This window comes from Aplosporella prunicola, assembly GCF_010093885.1.
Source record: "Aplosporella prunicola CBS 121167 unplaced genomic scaffold K452scaffold_14, whole genome shotgun sequence".
Classification (NCBI taxonomy): domain Eukaryota; kingdom Fungi; phylum Ascomycota; class Dothideomycetes; order Botryosphaeriales; family Aplosporellaceae; genus Aplosporella; species Aplosporella prunicola.
The window spans coordinates 148,669-176,190 of record NW_022983542.1 but is presented as its reverse complement, the minus strand read 5'-3'; the positions used below and the strand labels follow the sequence as shown (position 1 = coordinate 176,190).

Below are 27,522 nucleotides of genomic sequence, written 5' to 3'. Positions count from 1 at the left end.
TCCCCAGCCAGCCAGCCACACGCGTCCCACCAATGCTTGCGTTGCCGCTAGGGAAGTAACTATGTACGGTATGCGTTGGAGTAAGAGTAAGGTTTCCTGCTAACCGCCGCATGCGGCATCTCTAATCTCAATCTCTGGCCTCTGACTCCTGATCCCATAGCCCAATCTTTCTCCTTTTCTCTTTCTTTCTTTCTTTCTTTCTCTTCCTCCTTCTCGTGCTCCTACAGGCAGTTGACTTACGAGACACACACAGGCACGCACGATCTAGGATCTAAAACGCACCCACTGACACCCACCAACGCACCCACGCACGCGCCCGCGAGCGGAAACACCTCCGCGCACTGCATGGCCTGACCCTGACGGCAGCGCGCAGACAAAGAAGCAGCAGCGCTAACGGGGTGGCTTGCTGGCTGGCTGGCTAGCTATTGCTGACGGGGTCCTTGGCCCTTGTTTCTGGTCTCGCGTTCGCGCGTGCTGTGTTGGTATTCGCTATGTATGTACATGGTATAGTATGTAAGTATGTGGTGGACAAGTGGATGGGTGCATGGGTGCATGGGCTAGCAGCTGAGGACAAAGAACAGAGACCCTGCCCCTTGTAGGTATCTCACTCCTCGCATCCCATGTCCAAGCTGCCGGCCGCCTGCTGTCAGTCACGGAAGTGGAAGTGGATACATACGGACATGGAGGAGGGAGGGGAGGACTTGCTGCGCATGTGTGTGGGTATGCATGTATGTAGGTATGCATGTACGCACGCACCCACCCGCTTCGCGAGCAGCCGCACCGGGCGCGGCCATGCATTGTCTGAGTGAGTGACTGACTTCTTCTGACGCTGGCTGACGGGTTCCTGACTGACCGACTGACTGACTGATTAACTAACTGGGCACGTCAGACACGCCCTCCACCACCTAGGCGGAACCGACAAAGGCGCAATCGGCAGCGTCAGTGTCAACATCAGCGTCGACGCTATCGTTAACGCCCGTCAACATCCAACTGCAACCACACAAACACCTCCCTCTCTTGCACTTGCACCCCACGCCCCCGTCAAAGCACCAGTTCCATGAAGCCGTCCCAGTACCAGCCGCAAGCCGCAAGCCAGCACCCAGCCGCTCCCCAGGATTTCCGTCTGAAAGACTAGACTAGACCAGAGCAGACCAGAGCAGAACAAAGAACAATAACAACCTCGCCGATCCAGATCCAAGCCAGCGACAGCAACAACAACAACACAGCACTTTACCGCGCCGCAGCACTGCACCTTACCGCCAGCGCGCCTGGCCACGTATCCAGGTATTGCGTAGTACCCAGACGACGCGTACCTACCTACGCAGCGCGCAAGGACGAGAACGAGCACAGTAGTACGTGTATGTATGTAGCGCGCGCGCGCGCGCGCGCGTGTGTGTGTGCGTAAAACAGGATTTGGTATCTGGTATTTTGGGCTCCGTGTTTGTCTGTAGTCTGTGTTTGTTTGTCCGTTTGTTTGCTACCACCCACGCACACGCGCATGCACGTATGTACAAGCACTCATATGCACGCAGCCGCGCCATTGTCCATCCCCCGCGCAGCGCGCAAACACGGCCCAGCGAAGCGCTTGCAAGGCAGTTAGGTAGCCAGCGCCAACCCTAGTACGGAGACAGGCTGACGATGGATGGATGGGCCGTCCTCCTAGCGATAGCGGTGGTAGTGATGGCGTGTGGGATGTAGGATACGGGATGTAGGTGTAGGCCTGCGTGCGTCGGTTTCTGGATTCTGAATTCTAGAGAAACGAATGGATGGGTTGACGTTCTGCACGGTGTAGAGGGCAGAGGAGAGTAGAGTAGAGCATCAGCGTAGTAGGTATATATCTACGTACAGTACGTACTGCACCACCACCAGCACCCAACCCCAAAACAAGCACCCAGCCCTACAAGCCCCCCACCACACGACCCTACTGCAGCCGCACGCCCGCCTGGCGATTCTTCCTCGCCGTAGCGCCCATAGCGCTATTCATGCCCGAGCTCTGACTACTATCCAAGCTACTCATAGCCTCACGTTTCTTCTCGTCCTCAATCTTCTTAAGGCGTTTCTCCGTCTTCTGCTTGCCAGACCCCTTGCCATGAAACTGGTGCGACAGGTGCTTAAACGCCTCCTTCTGGTTCATCGCGCGGCCAAACTCGTCCACGTACTTCAGGTCCACGTTCGGCTTGTACTCCTTGTTGAAAATGTCCGCCATCTTGCGCGACTCGAGCCGGTCGCGGTCCTGGTTGCTCTTCTGCGCCATGGCCTCGCGCTCGCGCGCAGACATGTGCTCGAGGCGGCCGCTGCGCCGGTCGCGCTCGCGCTGCATCTTGGCGCGCACCTCGGCGTCTGTTTCCAGCCGGTGCTTCTCTGCCAGGAAGCGTTGCTGTTCGATGAACTTGGCGTTGAGGTCCCCGCCGTTCGCGTCGCGGATCTGCCCCCGCTGCTTGAGCAGTGCCAGCGTCGCCCCCAGGCCCCGGTCTACCGTCTCTTCCTCGTCGAGTCCCGTGGCTGTGATGTCGGCCGGCGCGCCGGAGACGCTGCGACCCTCGCGCTCTTCGCGCGCTCTGCGCTCCTCTTCCTCCTCGACGGCCGCGTACGACTGGTCCATGTCAATATCGCCTTCCGCGTCCATGGGGTTGGGCGCATCCGCTGCTTCCGAGGCTTGGCGTGGCTGCGACGATTTCCTGCGCTGCCGCTCGGGACGCTCCGCGGGTCCTTGAAGGTTGGCGACGAATTCGGTAGTCTCGTCGATGACGAGGCCAGGCTCTTCGTCAGGTGCTTCGGTGCTCTCGACGACGCCGGGAGTTGCGGATTCTTCTTCGCGCAACTGCCGGGCCAGGTCCTCCGGACGGACCTTCTTCCTCTTCTTCAAGGCTGCTCTCCGCTGCATTGCGAGCTGCGCCTGTAGGTCCTCGTCATCGATGATGTTGTCGAAGTTTTGCTTTTTAGGCGCAGGTTTCGCTACAGCCTGGTCCACGTCCATGTCCCCGTTTTCCTGTGCGGCTGGAGTTTCCGTGGCATTTGGCATGGGGAAAGCGTCATCTTCATCAACTGCCTTCTTTCTCTTTTCCTTCTTCTTACTCTTCTTCGGCTTTTTAATCTTGATTTGCGAGGGATCGATGTAGTCTGAGATAGGTGTGTCGTCCTTGAGTATATCCAGACTGATCTTGACGGTCCTTCCGCTAGAACCCTCCGCCGCGGCCATCTCAGCTTCCTCTTTAGTACGTCCTTGGCCGTCGAGAGTGAAGACCTTTCTCTTCTTGCCATCAATTTCCTCGTCGTATTGCGCGAGAATCGACTGCCCGCCAATATCTGCGTTCGGGTCATAGGCGCGCTTCCTTTTCTTGGATTCCAGCCGTTCGTTGGCCTGCTCAACATCCCTGAGGTTGACGTTCTCAAGTTCGTCGCCATCCTCCTCGTCATCAACTGCCGTATCCTTCAACGTCAGGATGTGCTCATCACCCTCTTGAATTTGATCCAGCTCGTGCGCGACCTTGACACCAGCCAAGTCCGCAGCCGTATACTGCGCCTGGGCCTCCGCTTCGCGCTCAGCGAGTTCCTGCTCCATGCGCCTTGCCTTGTCAATCTTCTTCTGGCGCTTCTTTTGCCCCGCCAGCCAGGTCTTCGCATCTACATCATCATCGGCATCACCAAGACCTTTGCCCTCGAGCTTAGCAAATCTCTGAGCTTGGTCGCGAGCTTTCTTGATAGCCTCTTTCCGAGCCTGCGCCTTGACCTTGGCCTCCTGCTCTTCCTGCAGCTTCTTCCAGTTGTCGAAGCCCGCCGCTGACCGTGTCTCGAGCGTGCTGGCGGGCTCTTCATCGGAGTCGCCATCGGCCTTGGGCTCCTTGAAGACGGGTCCGCTGGTGTTGTCTGCGCCGGGCACCGGGAGGGGTTTCATGCCCATGGCAACCCGGATTTTGTTCGCCTCTTCGATTGAGATGGCGTCCATTTTGAAGGGCGAGCGGGTGGTTCGCAGCTAGGTGAATGTCTTGCAGAGGGCGAGTCGATTCTTTGGGATTTGCTTGAGAAGTGCAAATGGCTCGAAAGTTAAGAGGCCAAATTGCGCGTCGTCGGTACGGGTCGCACGGGTGGCGGTTCGCAGGTCGCAGGCCGAGGTCTCGATGGCAGCAGCAGGCACGCGCGCGCGCAGTCGTGAATCGGAAGTTGGTGGTGTGGAGAAATCAGGCGCGGGAGCAAGAGCTGTCAAGAACTGTCGTTGATGATGTTAAGAGCGGGCGCCCGCAGTCGTGAAGTTGACAGTAAAAAAAAACAAAGCGCGGGGATGGTTGTCGATAGCAGGAGCGGACGCGCGCTGTCGTAAAGTCTAGCAGCAGGAGTGGAAGGCCAAAGCGCTCAGCCGCGCCTCACCGCCAACCCCCAAACGGCCTAGCGCGCGCGGCAGAAGGCGCAATAAAAAGTCATCTTGCGCCGCACGCTCTCTTCTTTTCTTCTTCACCAAACCACGGACCTGTGTCCAGGACTCCTATCCGCGCTTCGGTGCGTGACGGTCGAGTGCTGCGACAGTTCGACTGGCAATGCTTGGGAGCGCACTCCATCCCCCCCGGGGATGCGTTCTTCTGAGCAGTCGACAGGTTCCAGAGAAACATCGGCGCTGTCGCTCGACGAGATCCCTTCGGGTGAGCTCAGACGGTGCGGCGTTCGAGGGCGTTATATTCCATCTCAGTTTCCCCGAGGGAATTTCCCGCTGAGGGTCTGAAAAACCATAACTTGCCTACATACCTTCTACCATTTCTTCCCCGTTGTTGCTCTGGCTTTATGCCGGTCCTCGAAGGGGGAGCTGCGAGATTGCTCGGCTTGTGCTAGCATCTTCCAGCTTCATTGTTTCCACGATCCAACCAAGTCGCATGTTGATGTCAGATGCTACACGCCTTTGTCCGTCCTTCGTTAAGTTATCCAGAAGGTCGACCGACATATCAGTCATGCGGCCGCTGGGCTTGATAATGATATGTCTTCGTTGTCTTCCCGGTCCCATGGTCTAGAATACAACCGTGATTTACATGATCCTCGAATGAACAGTCTTTGCGCCTTTTGAACAGAATATATTCTGCCTTCTCAGTCACTGCCAGAAAAAATTTATGCAGTGTCCTTCGCCTTCTCCAATTCCTGCACCTCAGCCCCCGTAACAATGGCCTCTGCCTCATCCTCGCTCACCGCAACAGCATCTTCCTTGTCCAGCTGCTGGTCGTAACTTGCAATCTCCTGCGCAAGCTGCTGTTCCGTGACCATCTGCCCGCGCATGCCCATAAGCTCCTCAGCCAGCGTAGTAGCAGGCAGGCCCAGCTCAGCGCGCTGCTTAGCAAAGCGCCTCTTAACGTGGTCCGTCTGGAAAAGGCGCCATCTGAGTAGCCAGCCGCCCATGCCCAAGTCGCGGATACGGGCCGTCTTCTCGCCCAGCAGGTACTCGTCGATGCCGCCGACCTTGTCGATGGTGCGCAAGACGCGGGTGGACAGGCGCACGCGCACGAAGCGGTTCAGCGCCTTGGAGTAGAGGCGCTTGTGCTGGATGTTGGGGTGCCACCGCCGGCGGGTCTTGAGCTCCGTCTTGTCCGACACGTTGTTGCCGAATTGGATGCGGGCGCCGCCGTACAGGCCGTGGTTCGACTGCTTGTACCAGCGGTTGGGGCCGTAGGGGTAGATGGGCACGTTGGCGTGCTCGTCGCGGAGTTTGGCGTTGGCCGATTTGGCGCTCAGCGCGGCGCTGGACGTGAAGGTGCGCGCTTGCTGCGCCATGAAGCTCGGTCGTGCCAGCCGGAGTGCCATTGTGTCGGTCGGTGCGATGCCGGATGGCCCTGCGGTCGTTGTTGCGCGGGTTGAGCGTGTGCTGCTGCGCTGGGATTGCCGCTCGTCCTCCGCGGCCGTGAGAGGTCCTGGAGATTTCGCGGGTTTAGCCGCGCTAGGGCTGACGTCCGCGGCCCTTCGTCACAACACAATTGACTGATTGACATTTCTTCAACCTTCCGAGTCCACCCACACCACGCTAAAAAATATGGCTACTCTTGAACGTGGTATCACGCTCACTCCAGCCATCCTGTGGACCGTTGGTGCTGGAATTCTCACCGGCGTTGTTCTGTCCGCCAGAGCGATATACGAAGCCGCGTACGCGAAAGGCCTGGAAGAGGGTAGAGCAGAGGAGAGCGCGAAGCAACGCGCAGAAGAAGCGGAAGAGGAAGAGGAAGAGGAAGACGTGGCCGATTCAGAAGATGAGGCTATTCCAGCCAACCCGCAAGATCTGGACGCGTTCGCCGACCGCAATGAAGAATGCAAACTCGTCCTCGTGGTCCGCACTGACCTGAAGATGGGCCAAGGTAAGTCTATCTTTTTCTAATAAAGCTTTCAATACTGATAAGTACCACAGGTAAAGTCGCTGCTCAGTGTGGTCACGCAACCCTTGCCTGCTACAAAGCCATGCTTCGCTACGCGCCCGATTCGCCTGTGCTCCGTCGCTGGGAGAGAGCTGGCCAGATGAAGGTCGCCTTGAAGTGCACCAGCGAAGAGGATATGCAGATGTTGCAGGCGCAGGCATTGAGCCTCGGCCTCAACGCTCAAATCATACACGATGCTGGTCGCACGCAGATTGCTGCAGGCAGCGCGACGGTTCTTGGTATTGGACCAGGCCCGGTTAGCGTCATCAACCAAGTTACGGGACAGCTGAAGCTGTTGTAAGAGCACGGTTAGCTCCATGCAATTAGGATTACCGACGGACGGGACTAGACATGATCAAGCGAGCATTTCAAGAGGCGTTAGGATGGGTGTAATGACTGAGCGGTTCTTCACGTACTCCACGTGCGCATTTCAGTGAGTGGGGGACAGCCCTCGATTTTCAGAGACAGCTTGAATACAGGTTATAGCATCCCACTGCTCGCACCATACTGTCATCAACTGCACTTCGCCGTTCGGATCACATACTCCTGCTGGTTTTCGGCTTCTCAGACTCAGAGCCCTTCAGAAATGCGTCTCCTTCGTCGCGAGTGTCCCGCAGGAGGCTTTCGACACTTGGAGCACAAGAATAGCCGCGAGTCTTTGGAGTCGGAGTCTCGGGGTCTCTGTGCAGCAGGTCGCCTAGAAATCCCCATTCCCGCAGAGCATGAGAAACATTCCTCGGACTACCGCCCCTCTGAAAGCGCCGTGACCTGGAACCATTATAACCATTGTTTCGGCGAATAGGCATACCCCTAATTCCAACGACTCTCCGTCCACGTCTACGCCGCAAAGACAGCAGAAAGACACCGAGCGCCACAAACGTCAATGTAACAGGCACCCCCACAAAGAGCGCAAGGTGCGTGTTAGAGCTGTTTGAGCTTTCGACAGGGATCATGTCTGGGTTTTTGACGAGTCGAACGGTTGCGCCAGTGTACAAAGGAGGCTTTTTGTCGCTTTTGAAATCGTACTCCTGGGCGTAGAAGGTCAAGTCGCGGCTCTTCTGGCCCTGCAGCCACTCTCTTTTCGCCTCGAATGCCACCCCACCGCGAAGGTTGGGAACACGCGGGAAGGACCAGACCACTTTGCGCGTGTTGTTGTACCAACTGAGGAAGACGTTTATGCTGGCATCGTAAGGGAAGTTTTCCGGATTCCACGTCACGTAATAGGTCTTTTCATCGTACAGGTCGCTGCCGTTGGTGGGAAGACAGAACGGATGGGCATTGAGATCGGTGCAGGCGGGAAAGTCTTGGTCGATGGCGCCATGTTTCAAAGCCAAGAGATGGGCCGGAGGGCCGGATATTGCAACGGGAGTGATGACATTGTTGCTGACGAAAGGTCTCGCGAGAGCTGGTGTGGAGAGATTGAAGGTAGGCGAAGTGGAGTTTGCTGGTGATTGATTGTCAGTCCGCGCGGGATAAGGGAGCTTGGACACCAGAGATCACTGACGGGGCTCGGAAGCGCACAAGACCCGAGCAGCTGTCGCGAAGAGGACGGCCAAGGCGACGCGGGACAGCATAATACCTAATCAGCTTAAACTAGGTAACTGTACAATGCTGGTGAGAGAGCATGGGAGACGTGGTGGGAGTAGCAGCAGCAGCAGCAGCAGCAGCAAAATGACGAGCACAGGAGCTGGTCTATGGGTCTATGAATGGGCAACGCAGGAGCGCAGGAGCGCGCATACGCGACACAGACGCGCATGCCATCAAGTGGTGGAGGGCGCCTTGCTTGCCCGCCCTTGTTCAAGTCGCGAGTCGCGACACGAAGGGTCCGGCACTATGCCGCATTGGCTCGACGCGTCCACCTTTAAGGGATCCCCTCGTTCCGCAGTGGTAAACCTGTCCTCTTCCATCGAGCCATTGGTTTAACCTATTTTACCTTACATTCTTGTAATCGCGCCAGCACTAAGCCTCCACGCCAGCTGTTGCACACGCCCGCGCCTCTTTGTTGTTATCGCCTGCACGATTACCGCATCGCCGCACGCGCCTCTTTCCGCACTTCTCGCACACCTTCACCTTCGACGACACCCTCCTTGCCGCCACCATGCGCTTCGCTCAGTCGCTTCTCGTCGCGCTCCCTGCGCTCGCCGTCGCCCAGGAGCAGGTCCCTCTGGCCGATAGGGTCAAGGGCTGGTTCAACAAGGCGCAGAACTATGTAACTGAGTCCGTTCCTGCTGTCACGGCGCCTGTTGACGCCGGCGCCGCCAAGGTCGCTGAGGTCGTCGTCGAGCCGTTGACGCTCGAGAACTGGCGCTCCGTCATCAACTCCAGCAACGTCGCGACCGTGGATGGTCCCGAGGAGTGGATGGTTTTCCTTACCGGCGGCAACAAGACCTGCTTCGGTCTTTGCGGCAACGTGACTGAGGCCTGGAACGTAAGTACCGCGTTGCACCCTTCTCGAAGCTCCATTCTGACCCTCTGCGATATAGAAATCCGCGCCCATTATTGCCGCATCCCCGAGCCCGCCCAAGCTGGCCACGATCGACTGCGACGAGGAGGGCATCCTTTGCAACACCTGGGCCGCTAGCCCGCCTTCCATCGTCCACATGCTCCTCCCGGCTCCTCTCCCCGACCAGTCCAAGCCCGCCACGACGGTTCGCTACATTCCGCTGAACAGGACCAGCACCACGGCCAAGGACATTGCCGAGATTCACAGTCTGAAGAAGTACGAGGAGGTTACACCCTACGAGGGTGTCTTCCACCCCTTCGACGGCGCTCTCGTCCAGTACGGCGTTTCCGTCCCGGCCGCCTACTTCTTCTACTACTTCTCCAAGATGCCCAGCTGGCTGCCCATGGTCGCCATCTCGCTTCTGAGCAGGACCTTCATGTGAGTATAAATTTCCCTTGCGCACAGAATGTTCCTGTGGTGCTAACATTGTATGTAGGGGCCGTGCCACGAGGCAAGCTCCTAGGGCCCCGGCCGGTGGTGCTGCCCGCCCTGCTGCTGCGCAGTAAATTGCGTCGAAGCCTGGATATGGCTGGGTGGGGTAGGTGCCGTTTTTGGAGGCGTGGAAAAAGAGACTAGGGTCTCTGCATTGCGAGAGTTTGGTGCTTGACGGAACCGGATTTGTACACGAGCATGACAAAGACGGCGATACGACGTGACTAGGATTAAATAGCTCAAGGCGTTCATAGTTAGGATCAATTGAACTTCATTGGTCATTTGGTGGTGCGTTTGGCTTGAGTACGATAGGATCAAGAATTTCCTAAGCTTCAATGGCCCATCGTTGACCGAGTCAGTAGTAGGCTCTTCCGGACCGAAGCATGTTGCACAAAGTTGCCCGGGCAGAGCCTTTAGCTTCATATCGACATTGCCTGATGGAGCATTCGATACGGCATGAGTCAGCAAAAACGCCGATAAGATCAAGGCAGGTCCGAAAAGATAATCCGACGTCAATTCTCGCGGGAAGCCCAGGTCGCCGACATTGGAAGAGCAGCGACACCTAGGTCCCGTCCTCTCTCCACACGCGCCAAGATGTCGACGATAGGGAAGCGCATGTTCAAGATGAAGGAGGTTCGTAGCGCCACACGCACACAAACTCCCACTCACCCACATACACACATACTTCGCCAATGCGCACGCAAACGCTAACCTCGCTCCGCCGCTGTAGAAGGTAAACCACCACCACCACCGCGATTACCACTGTGGCGGCCACGCGCGCCGCCCACACAGAAGCTCCGCTAGCTGACACGACCCGCTCCGAAGCTCCTGGCCATCCGCATCGGGCCAGGAGCCGCAGTGCTCCCGAAGGATGTCTCGCGCATCCGGATGCGCTTTGCGCGGAAGATTGACGATGGGCACCGCGGGCCTAAGTACGTCCTGTTCTGTCCTGTCCTGTGCCACCTTTCGTCTTTGCACGCACACGCACACGCTAGCTGCCTGCTCGCCCTTCCGCTGCCATAAACACATCAAGAGCCGGAACAGAGCAGCAGCAGCAGCACGCAGCAACCACAGCAACACCAAGCTAACGCCCACGCGCTTGCCACTAGGCACTTCTGGCGGGAGTACATGCCGCGGCTCAAATTCCGCAACCCCGCCATCCCCATGACAGTCGACCGCAACGCCGCGCAATCCGACCCCGCAATCATGAGCGTGTACTTCAGCACGCCCTCGACAAACTCGCCCTCCCAAGCCAAAGACACAGCGCCCACCTCGTCCACGTCCTCCGACACCGCGACCTCAAAATACAAGGCGTCGCAGCGCGTCGTCGAGATCCAGATGAAGCACCGCTCCGAAGACGAGATCTTGCAGCGCTTGTACGAGGTCACGAACGCCGAGGTCGTCAAGCCCACGGATACCGAGACGGAGGAGCTGAGGGAGTTGGTCGAGAAGAAGGAACGTAGTCGCAGGGATAGCGAGAGGCAGGCTGCTATTAATAGGCAGCGGAAGAGGGAGGCCGAGTTGTTGGCTGCGGCGAGGGGCGAGATCAACGCTTAGGTTGGGGTGCGTGCGTGTGTGTGCGATGGTGGTGGGTTGGGCTGGCACGCCGTTCCTGGGATATGGAACGAACGCTTGGTGCCATGGGAGTTCGAGGAGGGGACTGACGGACTGACTGATTGTGCATGACACTGGCAGCGGCGGCAGAAAAGCCATTGAGTTTTTTCTTTTTTTTGGCGTGGAAAAAGACAGACGATGCTCCCGTCTGCCTATTGTACCATAGCTGTGAATAACAAAAGCAGAAACGAGTATCCTGCCAAGCAAGCCAAGTCATCATATCTCATGCCTCGTACTGTACGTAGTAGCGCGTAGCGCCTCGTCACCGCCAACCCCAGCCCAGCCCAGCCTAGTCCCCTACCTCCCTACGCGACGACCAAGTCCTTCCACCACGCCATCGCACCCAGCACAAACACGACAACCATCGCATCCGCCACCACCGTCGTGTAAATAGTGCTGTACCGGCCCACGAGCCTTACATAGCCCGCATAGGGCTCGGGGATCAAGGCGCCCAGCGTGCCCAGCAGCCCGCTCGGCGGCAGCTGCCCCTTCTCGAGGAAATAGCGCGAGCTCTGCAGCACGACCTCGAAGGTCGCAAACAGCCAGAACAGGCGCGGCCCGATGCCGCCATCCGCTCCCTCCCCTTCTCCTCCACCAACAAACGCAGACTGGCTGCGGCTGAGCGCCGACCCGTTGAACGTCGATGCCAGCGCGATGTACGCTGCTAGCGCGAAGCTGAACACGGCGTGCACGACGCGCCAGACGTAGGCGGAGCTCGTGGGCTGCTGCTGCTGCTGCTGCATGTCAGGCATGCCCGGCATGCCGGAGAACCCGCCCGCTCCTCCTGCTCCTGCTCCCCCCATCATCTGCGCCATCAGCTGCATCATCGGATCCTGCGCGTCAGCGCCGCTGCCTCCACTGCTGCCGCCAACATCCCCCGGTCCCCCCGCCCCGCCCATCATCTGTTGCAGCATGCGCATCATGGGGTCCTCGCCGGCGGCGCCGGGGCCGGGACTCGGGCTCGGGCTCGGGCTCAGGCCCCGCCCGGGCGTGCCGTTGTTGCTGTATGCGGGCGCCAGGCTCGTGCGCCCCCCCGCCGCTGCTGGCTGGTAGTAGTGCTCGCTAATATCGACCTCATCAGGGTCGGGGTGATGCGCATGCGCGTCACTGGGCGGCGCGGCGGCGATGACGGGCGCGGGGGGCGGGTTTGGCGGCGGAGCTTGCTGCTGTTTCGACGGGGCTTGCGACGCTAGAAAACAGGCCCCGTTAGCTGCGCGTTTTGGCGTTGGAGGGGAGTGTGTAAGTAGGTAGGGCACACATACGCTCCTCAGGCGCCGGCGCCGGCCGCCCGCTCAGCGACGTGATGGCCTCGAGGCGCGACGCGCCTTGGGCCTGGATTTTGGCTTGGCGACGCTCGCGGCGCTCGCGCGCTTGCCGCTGCGTGGGTGTTTCGTCCATCGTTTGTGCGTGGATTTGGTCGGGCTGTGTTGTGTGAGGTTGAGGGAGCCTGCCTGGTGCTGGCTGGAGTGTGGAGTGTGCGGCGAAGGTAGAAGCTAGCTGTGTATTGTGAGGTAGCTGCCAGCTGGCTGGAGGGTAGGTGGGTGGGTGAGTGGGTTGATAAGTATCTGGCGGGTCGTCTGCGCGCTGGGTACGTCAACCGTGATCGGTGGCACGGCGGGTGGCACGGATTAGGGCTTTTTGTTACCGGCCGGTTTGTTACGGCTGGCTGGTGCGCTGGCTTCACTAACCCAACTCAAATCCGACTACATGCAACGTCGACTATTACCCCACGATCTCGTGCGAGAATGTATTGGCTTTTTGGCTACGACGCGCACGGGACGGCTATGGGCGCTGAGTCGGTCGGTTGGTATACTTTAACTCTAGCACGCTATGCGAAGGAGTCAGTCAGTCGTCTTTCGTGGTCAGGTTGACCTCATTGGTAGAGTAGCAAAGCCATAACGACGCTACCTACTGCAGTCAAGTACAGCGCTTGGAAACCGCTTGCTTTTGGTTCGTAATGGTATGCAGTGGACTCGGACAGGTCGTGTTTGTTTGAGCAATACTGTGAGAGCAAGAATCCGCACAGCCAGGCTGACAACGGAATGATGAAATAAACACCACACGCCACCCAGCAAGAATGAGTCCCGCCATTACTCATCATTTGAGCTCCCGACACCGAAACGCCGTAGCCGTTCATTCCCGTATACAGTTGTTCAGTGTCCAGTCGTTCAGTCGTTCAGCCGTTCAGTTATCCAGTGCCCAGCCGTTCAATTCAGTCATCCATTCGTTCAGTCGTCCGGTCGTCCATTCCCCCCTCCCCCTACCAGCGCGTAATATACCGTCTCACGCCCCTCCGCACATACCGCTGAGGCGTCATATCAGCAGCGCGGAAGACAAAATGCAGGCACACGAACGCGCTGGCGTAGAGTACTGCTAGCGAGAGCAGGAGGGGCAGCGTCCATGGCGCTGGTTTGCTGTTGGTCGGGCAGTGGTGGGCGGTTGTGGTTGTGGTTGGGTGGGGCATTGCTTTTGTTGTTGGTTGTTGGTTGGGTGGTGGTTTGGTGGTTTGGTTGCTGTTGTTGTTGTTGGCGGGAGTGAAGTCATTGAAGCGCGCTGCGAGGTCCTGGAGTGGGGGTGTCTTGCTTGGGCGTTGAGGCGCGTGCTGTGCTAATGGTGGCGGGGTGGGTTCTGTGTTAAGCTGGTGGGGCGGGAGTGAGGTGAGGTCGAGTTTGGGAGTGAGAAAGAAGAGGTAGTGGTGGTGATGGTATAGAAGTCCGCGCAGGTGCGGCACGCCGGCGAGACTGGACTGTCGCAGACGGGTTGCTGTAGGATCACAGCAGATGCGAAGCGAGAGAGAGAGGCAGTGCCCTCATAGGTAGTTCCCACGTCACGCTTTCCCAAACGGGCATTTGGTAAAATCAGACACGACCGTTTCAGTGACTGCACAATGTGCAGGATTCAAGGGTAGTCATTCGCCATCCCTACCAACCAAATACTAAAATGATCCCAACATGCAACCGCCAAACTCAAAGCACGTCAACAAGACCAGTCTAGCCTAGTAGGTAGACCGCGGGAGCATTCAACAACCCGGACACGGACAAGTGGTTAGGGCGTGTTGCAGCTACCTATGTACCTTACGTATACTCACGCTTCGACGTGTAAAAGAAAAGTTTCAGCAATTGTTCAGCTGGGCAGGTTGACAGCCACGCACGCAAAGCAACTTACCTCGTCGTCACTGAACAGTTATACACACACACACACATACACGACCCAGCAAGAGCCCCATCCTCACTCCAAAGAAACATATCTCCATTAAACGCCCCAGCCATGATATCGTTCCTACCTATCAGCATCAACCCGACCCTTTTTCTACCCCTCGTTCCACCTCCCCTCCCAGCTCCACCCAAACCCCCCACAAACAACCCCCTACAAGCCCAACCCCTCACCAACCGCCAGCCCTCTCGCCTCCCTCGGCCAAACCCGCTTATACAGGCTAACAGCAACCGCATCCTGGGGATTAATCTTGCCATCAAACGTCGCCTTGAAATAGCCATGCGTACCCAGCGACTCGCGGATGAAGCCGCTGCGCCCGCGGCGCGTCCACAGCTGCAGCGCCTTAAACCAGGCCACGTCCTCGCTGTTGAAGAACATGTAGCGGACGGTGACGAGCTTCTTGTGGATCTTGTAAGGATGGCCGGTCAGAATAACGCGCTTGGCGACGACGCGGTTCGTGCTCGGCGGCAAGGACGTGCCAGTCGCAATCAGCTGGGTCGAGGGCGCGAGCTGCGGCGCGTCGGAGCCGTCGCCGTCGTCGGCCATTTCGTCTGCGTCGGCCGCCGGTGCCGCTGCCGTCTTCTTGAAGAACAGCGCCGGCACCGACCCCCATGTCAGCGGCCCGATGAACGTCGCGATGGCGCTCCGGCCCGGGTGCAGGAACCGGTCGAACTTGTGCACGTCGTTGGGCGTGTTGCCGGCCGCCGAGAACAGCGGCTTGATGACCATGCGCCGCGGCCCGCACTGCAGCACCAGCTCCTCCTTGCTCTTGATCGGCACCTCGTAGTCCGACGACAGCGAGATGCTGTAGTTGACCGCCGTGCGCTTGTGCTCGTGCCGCAGCAGCGAGAAGACGCCCAGCGCGCCCGCCTTGTTGTGCCGTTCTTGCAGCGCCAGTGGCACGTTGCGCAGGTGCACCTGCACCCGCGTCCCGGGCTTCACGCCCCCGGCCAGTGCCTCGCGCAGCACCCGCGCCTTTGCGCCCTTGTAGTCCGCGATCTCGAGCAGGCGCCGCCACGCCTCGGGCTCGTGCGGCTTGTCCTCGTCCGTCTCCCAGTGGCTCGTCCGCAGGCTCTTCAGTCCGCGGTACCGCGCCAGGCGCTCGCGTGCCAGCACGTTCGGGTGCAGCTCGATCTCGTCGGGGAACTCGAGGTCCTCCTCGGCCTCGTTCTTGCGCTGAGCGCGGAAGGCCGCGATCTGCTCAGCCTCGTCTTCGGCCGTAGGGTCCATGAAGGCTTCCGACTGCGGGTATTCCGAGGGTCCGCCGTACTCTGTGGGCTCCCGGCCGTTCATGTCGATGCCCTCCATGCCGTCGGCGGGGTTGGCTGCTGCGCCTTCCATGTCCATGTCCTCTTCGTCCTCATCGTCGCTGTCAACCGTCTCGAGATCAGAGCCCGAGTCGGAGAGATCGTTGAGGTACCATGCCGACTGATACTTGGACGTGCCCTTCGGCAGCCTCTTCGGCCGCGGAGCCTCCTCCTCTTCGTCCGAGAAGTAGTGGTGGTCGTCCAGAAGCACACCCTTCCGCTCAGTAGGTGCCAGCGAGACCGGGTAGTCCTCGGCATCCTCCATGACCGCCTCTTCGGGGGCGAGCTCGGCCAAGTCGTCCTGGTCTTCCGTGGGCTGGTCGAGCACGGCATCTTGGCCCTCGGAGTCGACAGCCATGTCGTCGCCCTTTCCTTTCCTCCTCGTCTCCAGCGGAGCGGCGGTGATCTTGTCGATCTGGAAGCAGCCCCAGTCGCCCACCTCAACCAGTCTGTCGGCCTTGAGGCCCTTTCCTCTGACGTGGCCAGTGAGAATGACCTCTCCGGTGGCTTCGGCGTCAGTGGCCGCCGCCTTGCCGCTGGGCCACTTAATATCCTCCACCATCATCCAGCTGCGGTCCTCCCTCCACCGGATGCCCTTGGGGGTGGTCGTGCACAGCGACCTCGTAACGTTGAGGCACTCCTGCCGCGAGTCGAGCGAGTGGACCTTTTCTTGCGTCGGGAAGAAGTGAGTGATGAAAGACTTGAGCGAGCCGACGACCTGGGTGCGGCGCTTCGCAGGCTCAACAGCATCAAGACCCTGTGATATACGTTAGCCAGCAGTCCAATCTTGAGCACCCCCAACCCAAATCCACGTACCTGGACAACCGTAAGAACGTTCGACACGCCCTGGCTCTCAATGCTACGCAGCATCAGCTCGCCCAGTTCATCCACCTCCTGCTCCGCACTAAGCACGAAAACGACAAAATCCGCAACGCGGCACGCATCCAAGGCGCGGAGCAAATCGCGACCAACAACGAGGTACTGCAGCTTCTGCTTGAAGCGGTCGACAACGACACGCGACCAGCCCTCCTCAGGCACGTCCTCCTCCAAGTCCAAGCACCCGTTCAAGCTGCGCACCGCCAGCTTGCCCGACACGTCCTCGGTCAGCGGCACTACGGCCACGAGGCGCGGCGCGCCATCCCGCCCCGCGAAGACGGACGTCGCCTTCGCGTGGTCCGCGTCCTTGGTGTTGCGCTTCTGCTTCGCCTGGTTGCGCCGCCCTAGCTTCGACATGACCTGCTGGTGCGGGGTGCGGCGCGTGCCACGCTCGCCCTCGACCTTGCCTGTGCGGAATCGTCAGTGTCGGAGTCCTGGTGTGGCGAGGTGGTGGCGGGCGGAGCAAACGCGCCTTTGGACTTTTCCTTGAGCGCGCTCTTGGACGCATGGCGCGACTTGTAGGGCTTTTGCGCCACCTTGGTGGTGCTGCGGTGGTGGTGTTGGCCCTCCATGGGTGCCATGCTGCCCGATTTGAATCTGTACGGTATCGAAGCCAGCTTTGGTCGCGGAAAGCTGTGTGAAAGCGGGAAAGCGGTGACGGCGATTGCTGCGCGCAATTTTTGGGAGCGAGAAAATGTGGGTGGCTTATCGTTATCGCCGACGCCCGACGCTTCCGGGTCGCGCCCACGTTGAACTTTTCAACTACATCTATATCAAATATCCAAACCCCTCAAACGCCCGGTAAATGGCACACATACAAATCACGACTCTTGCATCTCCTCCTGGCCCTTGGTCCCAGGAACAGGCTCCTGCTTCTTGAAGACGACGTTCATCGCCTCCTCCAAGATCCGCATGCCCTCCTCAATCTCCTTCTCGCTGATGACGAGCGGAGGCACGAACCTGAGCGTGTTGGTACCGCAAGTAATAATGAGAAGACCCCTCTCGCGAGCCGCAGTAATGACGGGCGTGGGATCCTGCGAGAGCTGCAGACCCAAGATCAGGCCCTTGCCCCTAACCTCCGTGATAACCTCGGGGAAGCGCTGCTGCAGCTTCTCAAAGTGCTTGCGGAATATCTGCTCCTTCTTAAGGACACCCTGCTGAAGCTCCTTGTCCGCTAGCCTGTTGACAATGTAGTGCGCTAGGCGACACGCCAGCGGGTTGCCGCCAAACGTGGTACCGTGGTCTCCAGGCGCAATCTTAGTGACGACATCCTCGTTCACGATGGTCGCGCCAATGGGGAAGCCATTGCCCAGCGCCTTGGCCGTCGTAAGAATATCGGGGTGCGCCTCCTTGGGCAGCGCAGCGTGTGCCCACAGCTGTCCCGTACGGCCAAGGCCGCTCTGGATTTCATCGTAGATCAGCACGGCGCCGACCTCAGTGCAGCGCTTGCGCAGGGCCGTCAGGAACTCGGTCGTGGCAACGTTTACACCGCCCTCGCCCTGGATGGGCTCAATAATCACACCGCAAGTGTCCTTAGTGACAAGGTCAGGGATGGCATCGACATCGTTGTAGGTGCCGTACCGGAAGCCGGGAACCATGGGCGAGAAAGGCTTCTGGTACTTTGGGTTGGGCGTCGCAGAGAGCGAGCCCATGGTGCGGCCGTGGAAGGAGCTGTGGAATGACACAAACTCGTGCTTCGCGCCAGACGGGTCAAGCGACTTGCCGACCTTGCGAGCAAACTTGATGGCAGCCTCGTTGGCCTCGGAGCCAGAGTTGCAGATGAAGGTCTTGGAGGCCGTGTGCATGCCGCCAGCCTCGACCGTCTTCTCGACTATAAGCTTGGACAGGGCGCCAGTCCACGGGTTGTAGTAGAGGTTCGAGGTGTGGATGAGGGTTTGCGCCTGCTCGGCCATGATCTTGGCCATCTCCGGGTCGCAGTGGCCCAGCGCATTGACGGCAATACCGGCGGTGAAGTCGAGGTATTGGCGGTTCTCAATGTCCCAAAGGTAGCAGCCCTGTCCCTTTTGGAACATGGGTGGGGGGCGGACATAGGTGGGGACCATGTAGGGAATCTGGTCGTTCACCAGGCGCGTGGTCTGCGAGTCGGCGGCCGGATCGGCGTTGGGCAGCGAGGCTTCTTTCTGACATTGTGGATCAGCCGCAGCCGGTGATGGGGCGTGAACAGGCGCAGAGAGTGGTAGCGAACCTCAATGGCATTCTTCAAACCCTGGGGCAAGCTTGAACCTACCGTCGCCGATGACGCATAGCTGCGGAAAGCAGCCGGCGCAATGGCAGAAGACCTGGGCATGCGCAACGCAGTGGTCGCGCGCTTGGAAAACAACCTCAATGCCATATCGAATAAAGATGCGAAGGAAAACAGCGAACGAAAAGGACGCGAATGGGGTATAGGAAGGAAATGGTGGAGGAGTCAGAAGCTATGACGGGCCAAAATTTCTATCGATAAGCCGGCCGATGTCGCACCGCTCAGGAACCCGCAAAGTCGACCGCATCCACCCCCGCGCGCCCCGAGACTTTTCCTTGTTGCTTTGTCTCCTCGTGTGTTGTCTGAAAATTATCGGCTCATCGGGACTTTGTTTCCAAGGCCTTGTCCAATTTCCGAAACGCTGATCTCACGGCCGAGTGGTGCAAGCCAGGAAGCCCTGGACATCGGCGGCAGCCATTTCCGGACCAGGAAATGGTGCGCGCTGAACTTGGAAGAGTGCAACCGAGTGTGTGCCCAGGGTCAGAGGAGGACGGGAGAGAGAGAGAGAGCGGAGAAGGAGAGTCACAAGACCACTGTAAGAATAACAGAAAGAAAAGCATGTACTGTACATGTTGAGTACAAATACCTACCTATCTCTCTTCCCTCTCTGCACATATTCGATACTTCTAGGATGAGGATATCCATACTAGCGGAGCGGTAAGGTAGTCCGAACGCGACGCCGCCCACGTCAAGCTTTCACCAAGCCTTTTCCTTGGGCGAGCCGAAGCGACGCGGACGGGCGGGCACACACACACCGCACGCGCACATCGCCCATCACACATCTGCACATCGCACACCGCACACCGCATACACAAACCACTCAGCGTTTGCCAAATCAACACTGTGACACGCCGCACTTTGGCCTGTCTAAGGTTTATTACTTGCTTGACCCCGCGCCACCACCCCGCCTCGACTCTCCGCCATGACCATGGAGACGAGCCTGGGCGCCGCGCGCGAAGCCCGCCGCTTCCTCACCGATCGCGTGCGCAACGATTGGACCTTCCCGGCCCCGCCCCTCCCCTTCGAGCACTCGGACGAGGAGCTGCACGGCGTCAGCGAGTTCCGCGAGCGCTACTACGGCACAACGTCAGCGGGCGAGCGCGAGGCCGACGAACACGACGACCACGACTCCAACTCGGACCACAGCGCGGCAGACGAACAAGAAGTAGACGAGAAACTAGCAGCAGCAGCAGCAGCAGCAGAGGACCAAGGTCAACCACCCTCCAACGGCACCGGGCCCTACAAGTTCGACGCGCCCGACACTGTCGGCCAGACAATAGAGGCGCGGGCGGCCGCGCGCGCAGCCCGTCGCAAGCGCAGGCGCAGGCGCGCTCTAGAAGAGGAGATGCGCTGGAACGAGGGCATGGCGGTGTTTGTGCGACAGCGGGACGCGTGGACAGGCGCAGCCAGCGTGCGCAAATACGCGCGGCGCCGCAGCCGGGCAGACGAGCAGATGCACCCCGCAGAACTGGAGGCGCAGCGCCAGATCGACGCGGTGCTGGAGGAGACGGCCGTCGTCGCGGTGCCTGCGGCCGTTGACGGCAGCGACACTACTACCACCACGCCTAGCACCGCTACTGCCGCAACAACGAACGGCACCTCCCCCTCCTCCTCCTCACCCCCTCGCCCCATCATCGACATCAACATCCCCGCGTCCGAAGAGCCGCTCGCGCCCCTCGCGCCCCCGCTCCTTCCTCACAACTCAATCCGGCAGTCGATCACGCCGCGCGCCTACCCCGACATCTACGCGAAAATCGTCGTCGGCGGCCAAACGCCAAAAGTGCCCATCAACCTAGCCGACATGACGCGAGCGCTCGTGCAAGGCTGGAAAGACGACGGCGAGTGGCCACCCAAAGGCAGCGCGCCGGACCCGCTGATGGGCAAGCGGCGCGTGCAGGCCGGCGCGACTGGCGCCAAGAGCGTCATTGCTGCGGCGCTGGGGGGTGGCAGCATGGGGCCCGGTGCGGGCGTTGTGGTTGCTGGTGGGGGAGGCAGAGGCGTTGTTGGTGGTGGGGTTGGCGGGGGCGAGTTTTTGGCTCATCATCCGCATGTTAAGCGAGGGGTGGAGAGCGTCAAGAGGGTGTTTCGCCTCAGTGGCCATCATCATGAGAATGGGGGTGGAGCGGCGCCCGGGGCCTTGGAGCAGGGCGGCGCTGCGTAGGACGTCGCTTTGTGAAGCGTTTTGTGGGTGTTGCGAGGGATGTTGGGCCGGTATTTTGGGGTTGGTGAGCGAGATTGGCGGGTGCGTGTTTGTGGGTGGGTGTTTCGGGGGTTGGGATTGGTGGGTTTGTGAAGCGTGAATGCGGTAGGCAGTCTTCTTCTTCCGGACTCACTTCTCTGCTTCTTCTTCATTCTTCTTATTGTTATTATTCTTTCTTCTCTCCTTCTTCTTCTTCTTCTTCTTCTTCTTCTTCTTCTTCCTGTTCTTGGATAAGCGGCGTAGCGGGGCGTGGTATGGAGCCTTGGACGGCAGGGCACGCTAGGCGGAGATTACCTTGAGGGTCTAGTGAGCGAGCCAGCGAGCCAGTGAGTGGGCGAGCTACCTAGCGAGTGAGAGAGAGAGAGAGAGCGAGCGAGAGAGTAAGGGGGTGAGCGAGTGGGTAAACGAGCGGGCGAATGGGTCAGTGTGAGAGTCGCAAGCGCGCAAACGACCAAGAAAACAAGCAAACAAGCGCACGAGTACAGTGAGTGGTGCTGTGCGGGAGAGCGGAAGCAATGCGGACGAAGCTACGTGAGAAAGCGAGAGAACGCGAGAGTAGTACACGAATGAATGAACGAACGAATGATCAGATGTGGCAACGAGTATGACACGCAGGCAAAACAAAGCAAAGCAAGCAAGCAAGTAACAGAGCAAACGGAATAAGAAACGCGGATGTGTTGTCTGTCTTTTCTTCTTCTACCGATCTCGTCTTTCTTTCTTTCTTTCTTTCTTTCTTTCTTCCCTATTGGTTGTGTTGGTTGTGAGGGTTTGCTTTGGTGTTTGATGTGCTCTTGCTTTTTCTGGTTTTCTTTGGGCTGCTGTTTCGTGGGTGCTGGGTTTTAGTTCCTTGTGGCTTTTGGTGGGGCGTGGTTTGTGTGGTGTGATGTTGTGTTGTGTAGGTTTATACCCTTTTAGTAGGTTTATTGTTCGTTTCTCTGGTAGTGTTGTTCTGTTGTTCTTTCGTCGTCGTGGTTTTGGTCTTCAAGCTGTTTACTGCTGTGCTTTATGGCTTGTTTCTTCGTTTTTCTTTTCTGTGTAGTTAGGTACTAGCGTCGTCTAGTCAGCAATTAACGAACTTATGATGTGTAAGTGCATGGGGTCGGTGTTAAGCTATTGAAGTTCTATTGCTTGTGCTGTTTACCGCTTTTACGTTTTTTTCTTGGGTCTTTCTGTTTTTGATCTTTTTCTATTTTGCTATCTTGGGGTGGTAGCTTGATCATTATATCTTCTTTGGAATGATATAGGCGTGCGCGGTGGCACCTATCTAAAGACCGCAGCAGCGACAGTAGCTGATGATGCTGGTACAGTAGCGACTTTATTTCTGCTGCTATGACGGTGTGTGTACTCTCCTCAAACTCGCTCTTACGCTGTTTCTCCCTCGAGTCTACAGTTTATATATATATATACATATATCGACTCCCTACCTATTACCCATCCAGCTACATATCTCAGTATCAACGCAGTACAGTGCACCACAGTTCAGTTTATCCAGCCGCCGTATATGAATACTGTTTACAGAAAGGGTAGGCCGCCAGTGAGCTGGGTATGAAGAAAACACTTAACCTATGAGTGGCTTTAGGTATACCTGTTTGGTTCGACCTATTTGGCCCCCCCCCTCTACCTAATCGGGTAACTACCTAGTAGAAAGTTGCCTTCGCGTAACCCGAGCGCACTATTCGCTCGTATAGTACCGCGCGAGGACGCGCTAGCGGGGAATAGTACTATATCTCTAAACCTTACTATTACAGCACGGTACTATAAGTAGTTATAAACGTTACTTTTTCGCGCGCGCGAGCGCTCCCGCGTCCTCCTCTACCGCCTACTCTCTAGCGGGGCGGCAAGATCTATAGCGGGTAGTATAGGTATTAGCGAAGAGGTATTATATAAGGTCGCGAAGTCGCGATATCGCGATAGCGCGAAGGCAACTTTCTACTTGGTAGTTACCCGATTAGACAGAGGGGGGCCGAATAGATAGTTAGGGGGGGCCGAATAGGTCGAATCTACCTGTTTTTGGGTGTGTGTCTATAGATCCGTACACTAGTTGGCGATGCATAAACTCCTAGAATGGGTTTTGTAAACAGTGTTGTCGTGTAGGGCGGTCTTGGTCTTATTTCTTGAGTGATATATAGGTTGCAACTTTTTAAGCGTGCGAAGTGTTTTTTGAGGGGATAGTGTATGGAGGGGCTGGCTGGTTGTGGGGTGGGTTGGGTGTGTAGGTTGGTGTTGGTTATGGGCTGAGAATGGAAGCGGAGGGAAGAGAGGAAAAACAAGGGATAATGAGGAGATATGAGTTGTATGGGTCTTAGCTGGCTATGTCAAGTCGTGGCAGCGCCTGCAGGCAAAATTCTTGAGGCTGTGTTAGACGTTGAAGTGTTGCACCCCACTGATCTTACCCCCTAGCTAAATTAATGTTGATTTGGCGTAAGGCTAGTGGGGTGCGACACTTCCCATCTTGGCTAGTCAGCCTTGCCAAAAGATGTGACTGGCTCGTAATGCTGGTGGCGGGTTTGTTGTACGAGGCTATGAAATACCACTTGATTCATAAGCCACATACAAAGGGTCCTCTCGATACGTATAAGTACTACCGCTTATTCTGAGATATATGGGAGGTTTTTTGAAGAACTTGACTGATATTAGAACTCGCACATAACGACAGTAATATTCCAATAGACAACCCTCCTATTGTATGATGTCAACTTTGAGGAAATCTCCATTCGCTTCGAGAAAGCAGTGAGTCTCCTTTCTCAATACAGAGTCTTGCTTACTTGCTTACTCTTGCAAATTGAAGTTCACCCATAAGATTTCATGGGGAGCCTAATATGAACCAACGGATCTACAACATGATGACACGCGAATCCCACGACGATTTTCCAACCGCTGATCCCAAATACCCTTGCACCATCGATCTTAATGTCAAATGGGAACTTCCATTGTTCTGCGAACAGGAAATCGATACCCCGAAAAACCTTTCATCCACATTGACGCTCAGCGGAACAGACCAGAGCGCTTTTGCCTCCACTTGTCTCGAATACTCGAAATGGTGCTGGTCAGACCTGGGAGAGGGCGTACTGCCTCTGTTGGAAAGATGGCTGGTTGGGGGACAGCCTTCTATTACCAGCCAGATCTGCGACCGGTGCAGAATATTCTTCGTAAAGGCAGGAGACCATCCTGACAAGACATCCGTTGATATACGTATGTCCGGACTACTAAAAGACTTGATATCTATTACGCAACAACTCGCTTGGCTCACAGCAACATTTCGCTTGCCTAAAAACGGCCAGCTTTTATGTTCCGAAGCCCGGTTCTCTTGGAACAACTTCGAACTCGAGGGAAATATATTCATGCAACCTCTTGAGCCAGCAAACCATGGCGCACATACATGCTGGCATAGCATGTTTGCCGGCCAAGTGCTTGCAGTTGGTTTCCCTGTACCAGAACGCTTCGAAGGAGAGCAAGGCGTCGAGCTGCCCTTCGAGGTCATGGCAGCCCTAGGGTTGATATGGTATCCCTTCGAACACAATGGTGGAACTATACTCAAAGGCCACTCAACAGCGCTTTTACCAGTCAATATCACCAAGGGATCTGTTCAGTGGCATTTCGTTACCAGCGGAGACCAGTGTGTAGAGCTTTCCCCGGACGAAATCCGCGAGAAATGCCCATTCAATGTGTCCCACAAAAATATGAAGAAGAACATCACTGAGATAGTACGGGATTTAGTCAGCACAGAAATGCCGGAAGACATTCCTATCTGGATAGGTAAAAGAGCTTTTGTCGGATACTTCGAGAAAGCCGAAATACACCTTGGGACAAAAGATTCAGGATACGACAAGATAACAATCTCGAAAGCGCGGCCTGAAAAATCGCAGCTGAGGATTTCACGGGATGTCACGATGACTGCTGGCACAGAAGGCCAGGGTGTTTTCGGAATCAATTTCGGATCCAGAATTACGTACGGCAAGACAGCTCTTGCCAGAATCCGTCTTGAAGATGGACTTACCCTCGACAAGCTACGGAACTCTATTCAGGTGCCCATTCTTATGTACGACGTGGCCACGAAACGAGGCTGGTTGGTCCCTGAGATAAACACAATCCTTCATTTATGCCTAGCCTGGGCTGCGGGTCAGGATGATCCCGATAATGTATTGGGGAAAATGCCCTTCGCAGAACCTTCGACTGGAGGTCAATCCGCATACGATGCCATCAAAAGCGCCATTGCCACGGATTTGCCTACAAGCAACGACGCCAGCACATCCGTCAAATTTATTGAAATTGTCAAGTATCAATATCGCCAGTTGTGCTACATCAAGCAAAAGCAGCTTGAGGAAGTGAACCGCGGATTTGTACCGATATTTGGATTAAGAGTACCATCAGCACTCGGGAACCCGGATAGACAACTGCACGGTTTCGAGTTTATCGACATCTCGCATTCTCAAGAATTTATTCGTAGAAAATATGTCGAGGTGGGTTCACTGAAAGGGGGAGAATGGCCGTCGGTAATGTCTTACAGACCTGATATGGCTGTTTTATTCTGCGAGAACCTCGGAGAAGCAATACGGCCTGGTGGGGACCAGGCGACGTGCCTGTCATGGTCTTCAGTTCCTGCCGACCGTTACTACCTGACGGCCATGACATCTTGCCTCAAACATCTCTCTGTGCAGGATGGCGAAGATGAACAACATATCAAGCTCTCCCAGAACCTCTACTGCACTCCGGTCGAAGAAAAGGAAACTCCATGTAGCTGCGCGAGGGGTGCTTGGCCATGCTGTAACCCACTGTTTAAACTAAGCAGCCATGCACCGAAGCATCCGCCTGACATTAAATCGGACAGCGCCGTTATAATAGGGGGGGTTGAGGGAAGATGGCGGAAATTTTGGGGAAAACAACTTGCGCGGGTTAAGTACGTCACCAGAGGCGACAAGGTACCGGTAGATGATGATCTTTCCACCGTTTGCTTGCCTCCTTCGCCGTCAAGACGATCTTCGAATGACTGCCACCGGGGCGACGAATCAATGATGACGGTCTCCGCGAGAAGCAACACTGCTCAGCCAGAAGATGGATCTCCGTCAGGAGAGGAACTACCGGAAGATGGAGAACCCCCGTCGGACGAGAGATCTCCGAAACCCACGGCCCAGACAAAGGGTAAAGAACCGCACAAAGCATCCTCACCAGCCATGATCTCGAGCTTTGAACCAGTGGAGCTCTTGCCGATTGCCAGTCAACAGACAGAATGTTCCAGTCCCTCTCAAAAGACTCGGATACTTTCTCCAAAGGATAGTCTTCAAAGCCCAATCCCTGTCGTCGCGTCAGGGTCAGGATCCAGGCCTACAGACTTGTGGGACATAGATTAAGAAGGGAGATTATCAGACAAGGTACATTTTCAGCTCCATAACAAGGACATATCTGCTAACTCTTGTCAGCCTGCCGGTACATTCGACCCGCACTCATGACACGACATACGCAATGGAAACAGGAACCCAGCAGCACTCAACCAGAATTGAAACAGCAACGATAAATGGAAAAAGGCGTAACGACAGAATGAAACAAGAGAGGTAGAGAGCCGTTAAAGGCTGACATTATAACGACGAGATGAAAGAAATACTTTGAACATACTCCTACCAAGCTGGCGTAACATTCATCACCTTCTAACGAGACAGGGAACGATACAAGCAGTCCCTACGGACTACTCCTTGTCTAGCCACAGGCCTAAATCCTTGATGAGTAAAAGGGTCTCAGAGCACACATATACTACAAACAACTTAACTGGATTCCTTCTTCCACTCCGTACAAGCGTCATTATCTCGTAAAGTGGTGAATCTTGCCTGACGGTGACGGACGTTATGTCATTTCATATGTATATTCGATAGCAACGCAATCCAACTTCTTCACGACTGAAAGACGAAAGTATTAAAACAAAAGTGGAAAAACAACTCACATTTACCCATTCACCACCATCCCGCTCACCTCCCCAGTCCCCAACCACACTCCACACCATCACCATCAGACACCCAAGCAAATGATCACCCACGCTCTCCACACCACAACGGCACCCCGCCCACCAGGACAACCTCAGCATCCAACACCATCCGAGGCAATAACCCGCACCCCACCAATCCACCCCACTCTTACACGCGCAGCCGTTCGCCCGCCCGCTTGTCCGTCCGTTTCGAGCTTCCGCGTTGCACCCATTTGCTACTGTAGTTACAGGCAGGCGAGAAGAAGAGAACATACCTAAGCATCAACGCCCCATTGCCAGGACGGACAGACCCTTCCTCTATCATCATCACCAACAACACAAAGCTCAAAGAACGAAATCGAAATTGGAAGAAGCGTCGTAGGTGGTAGTAGTAGAATCCAGTGCTTTTTTGCATTTTCAACTCAAGGAATAGGTAAGAGGGTTTTGTGAAAAGGGAAAAAAGCGCGCCGGTATGTACAGTTAAACGATCTTTCAGGTATACCACCCGCAATAATAAAAAAGAGGAAAATGTAAAAGTGAGAAAACTCCGAATATCACGCCCCGGCGCATCGGATTTTTCGTGGTGATGGTGGTGGTGCTCGTAATCCAAATGCCTTTTCCGTCCCGTTTCTAAAAAAATGCCCTTTTCAGTCGTTCATCGCCAGAATTGTGGTTCTACAGTGAGCATGCGTTCGTGGTCCCGTCACGGCTCAGTGGAGTGTCTTTGGTTCCCTCCATTTTTGTTAGTAAAGACTTTTCTTTTCGGCTCAAGACTTGAGAA

At 56.6% G+C, this 27,522-nt stretch overlaps 12 protein-coding genes across 12 annotated transcripts; 5 read left to right on the top strand and 7 right to left on the bottom strand.

Moving 5' to 3' along the window:
* Nucleotides 1-1,861: 1,861 nt before the first annotated feature.
* Nucleotides 1,862-4,221, bottom strand: K452DRAFT_287944 (uncharacterized protein). The gene has a single exon (XM_033540563.1). It carries the CDS (start codon nucleotides 3,944-3,946, stop codon nucleotides 1,922-1,924), a length of 2,025 nt encoding a protein of 674 aa, XP_033396948.1. The 5' UTR covers nucleotides 3,947-4,221; the 3' UTR covers nucleotides 1,862-1,921.
* Nucleotides 4,222-4,721: 500 nt separating this feature from the next.
* Nucleotides 4,722-5,851, bottom strand: K452DRAFT_287943 (uncharacterized protein). The gene has a single exon (XM_033540562.1). It carries the CDS (start codon nucleotides 5,776-5,778, stop codon nucleotides 5,092-5,094), a length of 687 nt encoding a protein of 228 aa, XP_033396947.1. The 5' UTR covers nucleotides 5,779-5,851; the 3' UTR covers nucleotides 4,722-5,091.
* Nucleotides 5,852-6,004: 153 nt separating this feature from the next.
* Nucleotides 6,005-6,681, top strand: K452DRAFT_228528 (uncharacterized protein; the record flags this gene model as incomplete). Its single annotated transcript, XM_033536971.1, has 2 exons — nucleotides 6,005-6,323; nucleotides 6,374-6,681. 2 exons carry the CDS (start codon nucleotides 6,005-6,007, stop codon nucleotides 6,679-6,681), a joined length of 627 nt encoding a protein of 208 aa, XP_033396946.1.
* Nucleotides 6,682-6,916: 235 nt separating this feature from the next.
* On the bottom strand, nucleotides 6,917-7,954 carry K452DRAFT_359032 (uncharacterized protein; the record flags this gene model as incomplete). Its single annotated transcript, XM_033546239.1, has 2 exons — nucleotides 6,917-7,824; nucleotides 7,885-7,954. 2 exons carry the CDS (start codon nucleotides 7,952-7,954, stop codon nucleotides 6,917-6,919), a joined length of 978 nt encoding a protein of 325 aa, XP_033396945.1.
* A 524-nt stretch (nucleotides 7,955-8,478) lies between these two features.
* K452DRAFT_228807 (uncharacterized protein) lies at nucleotides 8,479-9,265 on the top strand (the record flags this gene model as incomplete). The annotated part of the gene is made up of 2 exons (XM_033536995.1): nucleotides 8,479-8,808; nucleotides 8,864-9,265. The coding sequence occupies 2 exons, from the start codon at nucleotides 8,479-8,481 to the stop codon at nucleotides 9,263-9,265; spliced, it is 732 nt and encodes a 243-aa protein (XP_033396944.1).
* On the bottom strand, nucleotides 9,131-9,655 carry K452DRAFT_36881 (uncharacterized protein). Its single transcript, XM_033546575.1, has 2 exons — nucleotides 9,309-9,655; nucleotides 9,131-9,244 (listed from the first exon to the last, which is right to left on the bottom strand). The coding sequence occupies exon 1, from the start codon at nucleotides 9,595-9,597 to the stop codon at nucleotides 9,343-9,345; it is 255 nt and encodes an 84-aa protein (XP_033396943.1). The 5' UTR covers nucleotides 9,598-9,655; the 3' UTR covers nucleotides 9,131-9,244; nucleotides 9,309-9,342.
* A 205-nt stretch (nucleotides 9,656-9,860) lies between these two features.
* K452DRAFT_287939 (uncharacterized protein) lies at nucleotides 9,861-11,131 on the top strand. The gene is made up of 3 exons (XM_033540561.1): nucleotides 9,861-9,948; nucleotides 10,138-10,247; nucleotides 10,425-11,131. Exons 1-3 carry the CDS (start codon nucleotides 9,910-9,912, stop codon nucleotides 10,870-10,872), a joined length of 597 nt encoding a protein of 198 aa, XP_033396942.1. The 5' UTR covers nucleotides 9,861-9,909; the 3' UTR covers nucleotides 10,873-11,131.
* Nucleotides 11,132-11,234: 103 nt separating this feature from the next.
* On the bottom strand, nucleotides 11,235-12,327 carry K452DRAFT_309018 (uncharacterized protein; the record flags this gene model as incomplete). The annotated part of the gene is made up of 2 exons (XM_033543212.1): nucleotides 11,235-12,139; nucleotides 12,192-12,327. 2 exons carry the CDS (start codon nucleotides 12,325-12,327, stop codon nucleotides 11,235-11,237), a joined length of 1,041 nt encoding a protein of 346 aa, XP_033396941.1.
* A 1,858-nt stretch (nucleotides 12,328-14,185) lies between these two features.
* Nucleotides 14,186-16,980, bottom strand: K452DRAFT_351397 (uncharacterized protein). The gene is made up of 3 exons (XM_033545714.1): nucleotides 16,798-16,980; nucleotides 16,266-16,732; nucleotides 14,186-16,206 (listed from the first exon to the last, which is right to left on the bottom strand). Exons 1-3 carry the CDS (start codon nucleotides 16,904-16,906, stop codon nucleotides 14,296-14,298), a joined length of 2,487 nt encoding a protein of 828 aa, XP_033396940.1. The 5' UTR covers nucleotides 16,907-16,980; the 3' UTR covers nucleotides 14,186-14,295.
* A 31-nt stretch (nucleotides 16,981-17,011) lies between these two features.
* Nucleotides 17,012-18,854, bottom strand: K452DRAFT_359027 (uncharacterized protein). The gene is made up of 2 exons (XM_033546238.1): nucleotides 18,574-18,854; nucleotides 17,012-18,466 (listed from the first exon to the last, which is right to left on the bottom strand). The coding sequence occupies exons 1-2, from the start codon at nucleotides 18,676-18,678 to the stop codon at nucleotides 17,147-17,149; spliced, it is 1,425 nt and encodes a 474-aa protein (XP_033396939.1). The 5' UTR covers nucleotides 18,679-18,854; the 3' UTR covers nucleotides 17,012-17,146.
* Nucleotides 18,855-19,516: 662 nt separating this feature from the next.
* Nucleotides 19,517-20,749, top strand: K452DRAFT_229131 (uncharacterized protein; the record flags this gene model as incomplete). The annotated part of the gene is made up of 4 exons (XM_033537015.1): nucleotides 19,517-19,674; nucleotides 19,735-20,110; nucleotides 20,252-20,509; nucleotides 20,618-20,749. 4 exons carry the CDS (start codon nucleotides 19,517-19,519, stop codon nucleotides 20,747-20,749), a joined length of 924 nt encoding a protein of 307 aa, XP_033396938.1.
* Nucleotides 20,750-23,607: 2,858 nt separating this feature from the next.
* Nucleotides 23,608-26,136, top strand: K452DRAFT_309014 (uncharacterized protein; the record flags this gene model as incomplete). Its single annotated transcript, XM_033543211.1, has 1 exon — nucleotides 23,608-26,136. One exon carries the CDS (start codon nucleotides 23,608-23,610, stop codon nucleotides 26,134-26,136), a length of 2,529 nt encoding a protein of 842 aa, XP_033396937.1.
* Nucleotides 26,137-27,522: the final 1,386 nt, after the last annotated feature.

Excerpts from the sequence above, each read along its gene's own strand:
- K452DRAFT_287939 (XM_033540561.1), top strand. The coding sequence starts at position 9,910 with ATGTCGACGATAGGGAAGCGCATGTTCAAGATGAAGGAG. Across the intron at positions 9,949-10,137 it reads GCATGTTCAAGATGAAGGAG|AAGCTCCTGGCCATCCGCAT; the intron begins GTTCGTAGCGCC and ends CGACCCGCTCCG. Across the intron at positions 10,248-10,424 it reads GATGGGCACCGCGGGCCTAA|GCACTTCTGGCGGGAGTACA; the intron begins GTACGTCCTGTT and ends GCTTGCCACTAG.
- K452DRAFT_359027 (XM_033546238.1), bottom strand. The coding sequence starts at position 18,678 with ATGGCATTGAGGTTGTTTTCCAAGCGCGCGACCACTGCGTTGCGCATG. Across the intron at positions 18,467-18,573 it reads GCTATGCGTCATCGGCGACG|AAAGAAGCCTCGCTGCCCAA; the intron begins GTAGGTTCAAGC and ends CCACAATGTCAG.
- K452DRAFT_287943 (XM_033540562.1), bottom strand. The coding sequence starts at position 5,778 with ATGGCACTCCGGCTGGCACGACCGAGCTTCATGGCGCAGCAAGCGCGC.
- K452DRAFT_351397 (XM_033545714.1), bottom strand. The coding sequence starts at position 16,906 with ATGGCACCCATGGAGGGCCAACACCACCACCGCAGCACCACCAAGGTG. Across the intron at positions 16,733-16,797 it reads GCTCAAGGAAAAGTCCAAAG|GCAAGGTCGAGGGCGAGCGT; the intron begins GCGCGTTTGCTC and ends GATTCCGCACAG. Across the intron at positions 16,207-16,265 it reads ACGTTCTTACGGTTGTCCAG|GGTCTTGATGCTGTTGAGCC; the intron begins GTACGTGGATTT and ends CGTATATCACAG.
- K452DRAFT_287944 (XM_033540563.1), bottom strand. The coding sequence starts at position 3,946 with ATGGACGCCATCTCAATCGAAGAGGCGAACAAAATCCGGGTTGCCATG.
- K452DRAFT_36881 (XM_033546575.1), bottom strand. The coding sequence starts at position 9,597 with ATGACCAATGAAGTTCAATTGATCCTAACTATGAACGCCTTGAGCTAT.